Below are 10,178 nucleotides of genomic sequence, written 5' to 3'. Positions count from 1 at the left end.
TACACTCTTGGGGTTCATGGGCCAACCACATTCTAGCTTCTTCGCCTAATCTAGGTGCTGTCACAGGTGCCACAGTGGGCTGAAAGGGCATTCTGTTCTCAGAGCTCAAAGTGAGGTAGAGATCCTGGGGACCTCATACAATTCCCACTGATAATCAGCTTAATAGCAAGGTTGGCCCAGGATGGCAAGTGAACCTCTAGACTCAGTATCTCCAGCCCTGGCTATGCCACTGCTTGCTAGAGATTGATTTGGAAGCCAGAGGGACTACAGGAATCTTAAGAACTTAAAATGAGCCACACCACCATCACCATCCCTCTCCAGGTAGAAAAATGGCAAGTCATCCACAAAACTTAAGTTTATACAGCAAGGTCATCATCTACATACTTAAATGACGAAAACCTGGAACTCAGTTTTTCAGATACCCGGAACTGTTTGAGCCAATGGTAGGCAAAACATGTAACATAGGAAACACTGATGTGATCAATTCTGCCTGGGAAAAGGTCAGGTCACAGTGGGATGCTTTGGCTTTGTAGCTTGGTATATTGATTCAGAAGGTCAGCCCTTTTAAAGGCAGGCTGTGTCTGCAGACCATAGACCACCCTTGTGTAAGCAACCAGAATCAAGCAACATCTGAAGATTGAAAAATAAAATCCGCTAGTGGCATGAGTCCTGTGGCTTGGTTGAGCCTATCTTCCACGTTCTCGTTCACTGTAAGCCAGGTTCATGATCGGTGATAATCACCATTGGATGGCTCCGCATCCTTTGGCAGGTCAGCCAAGAGAACTTCCAGCATCATCACTTACCAACACTTAAGGAACTGCCTGAGGGACAGTGCCATCCCAAAGGTGTCCATCTCAGAGCCATGGGAGGCACTGGCCAGCAGCATCAGGACAGTTTCCCTTAGGAAGACAGCCAGGATGAGGCTAACCTACTTTATAACCACTTAAGAACACTCTGTTACCACCTCCAAGGTGAGGATTCTTACACTCTACTGGGGGCCAAAACAGAAAAGGGGAAAAGTACAGACATTTTCCTATATTCAAAAAAATGCTCATTTGATTTTTAAACATGGGTCAAAACATAACCTTTACAATGTGAAACAATGTTTTTTTTTAAATATAAAATTGGGATGGAAATATTAATCAGTTGTGCTTAGTGGTTATAGTGGCTTTTGCACAAAGGTGACAACATGTCATGCTCGTGCAACGTGTGATTTTAGATTAGTATGCTTGTTATCTGTCTACTATGTGGCTAAGAAATGAAGATGGGAATACACAAAGCTGTAGACAAGATAATGGACATGGCTGTGACATATAAAAGCCAAGAATTTGATAGCTGTCCCTTAAGGACAGGAAACTGTTCCTGAGAGGTGAAGATTAACCTAGCCCTGGATATGGCTTGTCACTCCAAGGCCAGCATTGGAAGTGCCCACTGAGAGCTCGCGTGTTTGCTGGTGAGTGAACGTAAAGAGACTCAACAGTTGGATCCACAGCAAGTCTTTCTGCAGACATGGCAGGCTGCTCTCTGGGCGAAGGTATGGATTTGCCTGTGGTGCATTTCCAGTGGCTCAGGACTTCAGGTCCTGGTAAAGAACTGAGCACACAGTTTCACACCCAATACAAAGGCAGGGCTGGGCCAAAAATTTTTTAAAGAATCTTTAAATTGAGCTACAGAGGCAGAAAAGTCACCCACCCAATGCCAGTACCCATAGTCATGATTAAGACTGGTAGGTCAAAAGCCTTTCTTTCAATAGGATGGTGTGTGATTTAGTTGGATCCAAGACGAATACATAGAACAGAATTTTATGACTTCAACTTCATTTAAACTTCCCCTTGGAAGTGCATGTAAAACTGGCATAATTTGAACCAGAAATAAATTTAAACAACCAATTAAGTAAAAACCTAACCAGAAATTGTTTCCCCTCCCCCCCCCAACACAATCCCAAACTCAAAACAACTTATATATAAGGGATGCAGGTAACAGAAAAAGACAAATAAAATGACAATGGTTCCTGAATTTAAAGGAGGGATGCCCACTTCTCTCTGTCAAGAGGCAGATGGTCAGCTGAAAAATAAAAATATTGTATCAATAGGACACTCCAAAAAGAAAACCATGAGCTATCTCTGTTCATGCAATACTAAATGTTAAAAATAAAATTCCAAATACCAAAACAACCCACAAAAGTAACCAAAGGAAGGAAGACGTAGCTCCACTCTCTTGACCTGATGATGGCTGAGGACCCTGATGGGGCTGTTGAGGACAAGGAGGCCAGAAGTTAACACAAGGTCAAGTCGGTGGGTACCAGAGGTGGTGGTACGGCACCCCCTAGCGTTAGTGTACATGCTATTTTCAGACCATGAGCTCTTGGATTGGCAGCTTCAAGGGCATGACAGCTAAGTGAGAGGATCCTAGCACAAGGCCTTGGGACTTTTGCCCAAGTGCTCAGTTTCATTCAATTGCCTTTTAATGAATGTGATCACGGGTTACTATTCTGGGTAGTGACCAGTCAACTTCACTATCCACTAACAGGCAGTGGTTTTCAAACAGACATTGACAAAACATGAAACAGCAGTATGATTATTTGACCCAGACTTTAAGACTAGGAGGCGATGGTGGCAATGAGGTAACTCTTCCCCCACACGTGGGAACAGACAGCTCCTGCTCTTCTAATGCTCTATGTCCATTAGGAGAGAGTAGGGCTTGTCAACGGGATGGTTACATAAAGAAGAAGCTACAGAAGAGAAAAAAAAAAAAAAAGAAAGGTTCAGATTCAAGTGTGGATCTTACAGGCTTACAAAGAAACAAAAGGAGCTACTCCACACAACAAGGGTCCCCACTGGAGGCACAACACACTGGGCAGCAATGGGTCAGGTGGCAGGGATGGAGGAGGAGGCTCTGCAGGGCACTCCCTGTCCACCCCCCACCCAACCCCAGCCTGGGACAGGAATGGCAGTGAGGTGGCAGGCATGGTCTGTGGGTAAGGCCAGAGGATCTTGGAGAAGTCTGTGCCACTCAGAGGACAGCACTGGAAGCCCACTGCCCAAAGCAAGAAAGCATGAGCTTCTATTACCTCATTTGTCTCATACCCACAGTAAGCACGTGCACACACGCAGTATCAGGCAATGACTACAAAGAACTCACAACAGGGCACACAGAACCAGGTTTGGGTAAAAATATATTTTCCCCTGCCTTACTTCTTGGCACTAGTAACATATGCATAGGATGCCTGGCCACCCCTCTCCTACTTTCACAGACACCGCATGGCTGGGCACGTTGCTAAGGGATCATTCTCTCACTTGAAAAAAATGGTATGCTTCACTTCGATACAGTTTTTACTTTTTTTTTTTTTTTTAAAAAAGACAAGTGTCTAACATGCAGCTTACATAAATGACAATTCTGTATTAACACTGAAAGTGGATTACACAACAGTTTTAGAAAACACACCAGTTATTTTCAAACAGCAAAAACAACAAGAATCTAACAACTACAGTTTAAGGCATATCAGCATATATTTTCTTAAGATCAAGAAATAGACAAAGTTATAACGCTGTTCACAGCTTGATTTTTAAATTTATTTTTTAAAAATTCCCTTCATACCAACCAACACACTAGACCTTGTAGGTCATCATCCCGCTCAAAAGTCAGCACCTACGTGTCCTGTCCCTGGAGCAAGGACTTCTTTCTGAAAGCTGACAGAATGCCAGACACTTGCAATGGCAAATAAAGGGGAAAAAAAAAAAAAAACCACATGGGAACCATCAGCGTGGGTAGGGACACAAGGAGACAGTGTGGGGACGTAACTTGGGGACAGCTTGTTTGTGAAACACTAAGATGTCAGGAAAGGGAGGACACCACACTAAATCATTAGGGGGGTAGAGACAGCCTGTGAGTTGAAGCGCTGATGAGCTCCGAAACAGAGAAGGGAGGGCAGTGAGGAACCTGTCCCCACCTGGCATCTCCTTAAGTAATTCCCCTGGTTGAGATGCCCGTTTTAGACAAAATGTTGACCCATGAATTAGAGCCTAAGCTGGGAAGACAGCCTGAACTGCTAAGAACTCATTACTGCTTCCCCATCTTGTCCTGCAACCTACACAGCTAGAGCGATGGGTAAGTGATATCCAAAGGAAGCAAAAAGATAAGGTGGTGGGGAAGGGGAAGCCAGACCACATATCTAAAACATGGAAGTAGGGCCAGTTAGCATCAGGGAAAGCCCAGAAAGATAAGGAAAGAAAGGCAGGTGGCCACGATGGCAGCAGGGCCTAAGCCGCCTCCTTGATTTTCTATCCGGGAAGGTAGCAGGCTCTTACGTGAGCCTTATTTCCATCAACAGAGCAAGGGCTCTGCAACACCCTAGGGTGGCAGCCCGCTAAGTAGAACATAGGCTGGGGTAAGCCATGTCTACCTTCCACAAGGAGAAGCCACATTTCTGGGGGCCCCTAGGAAAATCAAAATGCATGTGTATATATTAAAATGTGGCCATTTTAAATATAGTTGTTTAAGTTATTAAACAAAGGCTCCTGAAATCATTACCTCCCCCCTTCGAGAGAAAGAAAAACAGAAATCCCAACCAGCCCATTTGTTGTCCCTAATTTTAGAAAGATCTCAATGGTTTCTGACTGCTGTACTTACATGCAAAGGCGAAAGCACATCCTGTTAGCTTTGAGGGGGTCATTTATTCCGTGCAGAGCCAAGGACTACTGTGAAAAAAGGCAGATACGGAAAGCAAAAGAGCAGCAGTAACAAACTAAACAGGGCCTGGCAGTGGTGGCAGAAAAGGGCCAGAAGCAACGCATTAAAAAAAAAAATCTCCCAAAGGGGTTTCTTTTGCCTGCCTACTTCCTGACTCTCTGTGACACTGACTTTCCTGTGAAAAAGTTGATGGGGCGGGGGGAGTAAATTTAGTCAACCATCATGGAATCAAAAAGTCAACTGGCTGTCTTTCATTGTTAGGTTGATTTTAGTGATGCAACACAGGTGTGTTTCTGTTTGTCATGAGGCACAAAAATGCTCAAACAAGCAGGGGGTAGAACAAACAAACCACAAATATTCAGGCTCTTGTTTGGGGCACAGCACATGAGCAAATGCAGCCATGGTTAGAATCAGCATGCCGGCGCTACTCAGCTGCTCCACAGCAGCTGTGGTCCACAGCTAGTACATCCAGACCAAAACAAAAGCAAGCGAGAAGAAAACCACTGGTCCAGCTGCTGCTGCCCCTGGCTCACGGTTGCAATCCCAGCTTAGCCTGGCCTGCAATGCAACCTTGGGCGTTACTCTAATTAGACCTAAATCGGTTCATGGGAAACCATACCTTCTTTCCTTTACTTATAGTGGAAAATGAAGGAGAAAAAAAATGTGCTTATGGGTAATTTTAAAAACTGTGCATGGAAAGGCAGGTGCAGTGTCTTATACTGTATTTAACTGAATGACTAGTGAGGGCCAAAAGGGAAATGTAGGGCAGAAGTAGCAGGTTCATGAGAAATGCCACCTTTCTGGTAAGCAACGGGAGACAACCGAATCCAGAGAGAAAGCCAGTGAGCAAGGGCAAGGAAATGAAAACAAGGAAAGGATCAGGATTCAGTGTGTGTCCTTTCCTCTACAAGTTAGGGAACCAGTCCCTGTCCGGGCAATTGGCTCAGTCCTAATCCTCCATGGGGTGATGGGACTAGGCCCTAAAGGAGCAGGGGGAGCTAGGTGTGCATGGGGCACAGGTGATGCAAACGCCATCCTGACAACCAGATGAGAAACAATGGCTGTTCCATTTCGTCTTCCTTTACTGCCAATACAGACAGGGGCCTGGGGGAGTTGGCTGTGAGGCCAAGTACCTGCTGATGGGCTCATGTGCTGGATCATGCTCTTTCATAGCTCTACCTTACACTGCTGATGCGGGCTGTGGATTCCACAGCAAATCAGAAGCATTTGTGGACGTGGTCTAGCCACGATCAATGACAAGTTCAATCAAAACGACTGCTCTGCAGGAGTCTCCCCGCTGTCCTCAGTAAGCACACAGAGGTATATGCAGGCCAGCATCCTTTCTGCAGGTGCACAGTAAGAAGGTCGGGGGAAACACCATTCCCTCCACCAGCAGACTTGTACTACGGGATGCTATGGGAAATCTTAGTCTGCTAGGAGATTGGGAATGCCCTCACACACCTGGTGACCATCAGCACCCTGGGCTTGGCCAGCCTTCAACACTAGCAGGTCTGAAGACTCTGCCCTCACCTCCCCACAAGCTCTGGCCACAGAATGTTAGTGATGAACATGAACCCCCACAGGTACAAAGTCCTATGGGAAAGCTGAATCACCACTCTGCCTACCTACACATCTGCCTCGGCCAGGAGGATGAGGAGAACAGACAGTGAGTGCAGGGACCATGTGGTCATGGAGACGAAGATCGGAGGCTGTGCCAAGTTGTTGTCATGGCTACTCGGGGGGTTTAGCTCAGCTGCTGAGGTGGTGACAGGTCTCCGTGGGAGTCGTGCAGGCAGCGTTTGACCCCCACTTGTCCTTGGTCCAAAGCGACATACAAGTAACAGGCATGCTTCTCACTTTCATTCGGTAGGCGCACAGAAAGCCAATCATGTCACTTTCCAGAAACAAGGTCCAGACGCACAGAGCTTTCGCTGTTATTCCCTTGTTCTGTCATTTTCCACCACCCAACAAAACATTCAGCAAAATGAGTTAAGAGTTACTGGTGTTTGGGGAAGGGTATAAAAAAAAAATCAAAATCATAACCATAACAAAACAAAAGGACACAGATGGCAGAGATACAATTATTACTGCAAAAGCAGGTGAATGCGGGAACATCCTTGGCTTGCCAGGCTTTATGTGAAGCTTGCACTGCAAGTTAAAAAACAAAACAAAACAAGTTAGAACTGATGGTAAATAAAAGAGAAAGGGGAATTAGGAGCACCAGCACCAGCACTCGGTGGCAGTGAATGCTCATGCAATGAATATGCGACCGACAGCCAATTCAAACCAAACATCCGAGGAGGCCACTGCACAAGACAGGCAAGAGCAGTTCTTCAAACGGAATCCAAGAGACGTGTGGTTAGTCTCCACTGGCAGGGCACTGCGAATGCACGAGTGACTTCTTGAGACCGCCGCCTGTTCTAGTAAAAGGATTGACTGTGGGGCCTTATGCTTTTTCAAAGAACACAAAACTATGATCTCACAGGCTTGGGTGTCAACATGAGTACCGAACAGGAGTTCTTTCACTTGGGAGCTGCTGAAGGAGTCAGATTAAACATACAATAACTGCCTTTGAACAGATGAAGGAAAGCACTAAAGGAGTTCAGGGATTAGAATACAGTGGGTGAAAAGACATGCTATCAAGCTAGCTGATTAGGACCAGGGGGAAAAAAAAAAAAACCAACAAAAAAAACGCCTGCTTTACAGAATTGCAGCTACAGCAATGCCAGGAGCTTGTCTCCTCTCTGGTATGAAGCTACACCAAGCCCAGGACCCAAGTGTCCAGGACAAGTTCAAAAGGTGCAATTTTATTTCTTAGCAAAAACTTAATAATAATAAAAAAAAAAACTAGAAACACAATTAGGTGGCTATAAAGTGTTCTGATTAGATATCAGGCATAGTTCTTAAGGACCAATTTTATCTTGAGATAGATGCATTTTGGCCAGCAAATGACTGCAGGCCATGATGAAACACAGGAACACTGGGCCTTGAGCACCATACCCCCAGGCCAGCCCACCACTGCAGTGTCTCCAAACACAACAAAGTGACTTGGGGACAGGGACAACCCAAAGTGGAGTCCTGCTAATGGCAATGCAAGAATTAGTTCCATCTTGTCTTAAGACATGTTAGATATGCTCATGCCACTACAGGCCAAAGGGGGAAAATAAAAAGGCCTTACCTACACTTAAACAAAACAAACAGAAAAAAGAAGCATCAGTAGGCTAGAACAAACAGGATTTAAAGCTATTAGAAGAAATGAGTTGCACTCTGAAGTGGGCATACAACAGGTTAATGCCTGAGCATCGCTGCGTCAGCTTCCTGCCTAGGACAAGGCCAGCTCCTGTGTGGCACAGGTGGCAACTCCTGTTGCTTCTGTTCCAGGAATGCTGAGTGACCGTCCTCCCTGGTCCTCCTTAACCATCATCCTCCAATGCCATGGGCAGGAGGAGGCGCGGGGTCCTAAATTTTTTTCCTTTCTACTTAAGGCTCTTAACTGGCAGCTGCTTTCAGGGTACAGCAGGCAAGAGTGTTTGGGAGGGAGGAAGGGGAGAAGAAAGGACGGATACCTAAGAGGTGCGCCCCAAAACCAGGTGCCCCTGCCAGGTTCAGCAGCTGCTGCCTTCCATAAGCCAAGTGCCATTAAGAAGTGTGGACACGTGAAGGACAGCATCCATGTGGACCTCCTGTTAACTGCAAGAACAATCCATTGGGAAGGCCCAGGATGAGAACCAAACAGCCTCGCACATTCAAAACAGCAAGGAAAACAAGACTTCCCTGTGATGGGGAAGCAGGTGACAAAACAGACTTTCTTCCCATGGAGGCAATACACAGCTCTGGGCAGCATTACTGCTTAGAGGCACATCCGCTGTACAGGAACAAAGTCTCTTTAACACTGCTGGTCTTGGGTAGACATGTTTTCCGTTTTAGTGCTTCAGGTTAAGGAGGCTTGTCTCTAGGATTCCTGGGCTGTGACTTCCTCCACACTCCCAGAAGCCTCTGTGTTTCAGCTCACACTCCTACTAAAACCCCTCTATCTGGACTGCCAGGAGTGCAGCAGCAGATGGCGGCCAAGAGTCGTCATCACTCCAACCCCTCCACAAGGGGACAATTTGTGTGAAGCGTCAGTCTCCTGACAGGCACAGCGAGTGAAGGGTTTCCTTGAACTGGATAATCATCCAGTGTCACTAAGCTCTGGGCCCTTACACGCCTTCGGTCACATGCACCCCCACACTTCCCTGTTCTGTCTGCGCCGGTTCCCTGTAGCCACGGAGCTTGCAAGGTGCTCACAGCACAGCTGATGTAAAGCTCTCGGAACACAACTAGGCCCTGTTGTTCTGCCCTTCACTCCTTCCTACGGGTAACGTCACGCAATTCCTGCGAACGCAGCTTCCCGGTCTTGACCAGGTCCACTTGACAGCAGCACGCAGCTCGGGACCAGGCCCCTGTCACCATGCAGACACGCTTCTGGGTGCTCTGTCCTTCAGCAGTGTAGCTCTCAGCCTGCTCCAGGACCAGTGCTTTTCTGATCCCTCAGTGGCTGGCTTTCCCCCTATCTCCACAAGGGAGAATCCAGGGAGGAGCTCTGGGTGTTTTCTGGCCACCAGCAGAGCAGAGCAGGTTGGGGTCAGGCACCTGGATTCACCACTGGGGCCACCATAACAGGATACCCTTAAAAGCCAAGGTGAGGCTTGAAAATGCCTCGTGAGTAATAACGGGCATGATCGAAGGGTTGCTAAGGGTGCTTTAACTGAATGGCCATTTAGAATCCATCCTGAAACAACTCCTTATCTCTAAAACTAAGCTGCTACTAGCAGCAATTCCAACCATGGGAACAGACTGAAAAACTGGCTCACCAAGGCTCACTCCACGTAGGGTAGGCAAACGACGTCAACAACCCTAATTCTACCATGTGCCTTATCACACAGACTGTCTCCTGGGGCTCATGAAGACAAAAGAAACCTGTTTCGCCCAAAAACCTTAAGTGCTGGTGTGGAAGCTGCCATGGGAGACAACACTTTCCTTCAGTCCTGATGACTTGCCTGGCTTTGATAAATTAATCTTTGTGTACCCTGGAAAAATACTTCTTAAGAAAAAAAAAAAAAAACTGTAGCATCTTCCCTGCACAGTAGAGAAAATATTTTTGCTTTATCTTTCCAGTCTACAAAGGGGCAGAGTAGAGGCATGCGGGAGGAGTAGGTGGTGGGAGGCCCCCGGTGCCCAGAGGTGCCACCGCTTACTTTTTCTTGTCCTTGTCTTTCTTGGTCTGCTGGGCCCCGGACTGCTGGGCCTGGGACTGCAGTAACTGAGCCGCTGCCTTCTTCTTCTGGAAGGTGTTCACCTCCTCTTCCAGCTCCTTCTTCTTGTCTTCCACCTTCTTCTTTTCTTCCTGGTGTGTCCGCTTGAGCAGGTCAAACTTCTCATGCAGCTGCAAAGAGAGGGAAGGCCCAGGGGAGGCTTGGCACTGGCTGCAACCAGCTCGCTGAGCTAGG

The 10,178-nt window shown here is 46.9% G+C and overlaps 1 protein-coding gene across 4 annotated transcripts in view; it reads right to left on the bottom strand.

The window, feature by feature from the left end:
* Positions 1-405: 405 nt before the first annotated feature.
* SEPTIN11 (septin 11) overlaps positions 406-10,178 on the bottom strand; it is a 94,998-nt gene continuing 85,225 nt past the window's right edge. For 2 of the 4 annotated variants that reach the window (XM_040967540.1, XM_040967539.1), the window contains 2 exons: positions 9,927-10,114; positions 3,380-6,837 (listed from right to left, as the gene is read on the bottom strand). In XM_040967540.1, the coding sequence (XP_040823474.1) occupies positions 6,822-6,837; positions 9,927-10,114 (204 nt within the window). In that variant the 3' untranslated portion in view covers positions 3,380-6,821. The other 2 variants (XM_040967542.1, XM_040967541.1) reach the window with 2 other exon arrangements.

Source organism: Ochotona curzoniae, unplaced genomic scaffold (genome assembly GCF_017591425.1).
Source record: "Ochotona curzoniae isolate NIBS_2020 unplaced genomic scaffold, NIBS_Ocur_1.0 scaffold_4506, whole genome shotgun sequence".
Taxonomy (NCBI): Eukaryota; Metazoa; Chordata; class Mammalia; order Lagomorpha; family Ochotonidae; genus Ochotona; species Ochotona curzoniae.
This window is presented reverse-complemented; position numbering and strand designations above follow the sequence as displayed.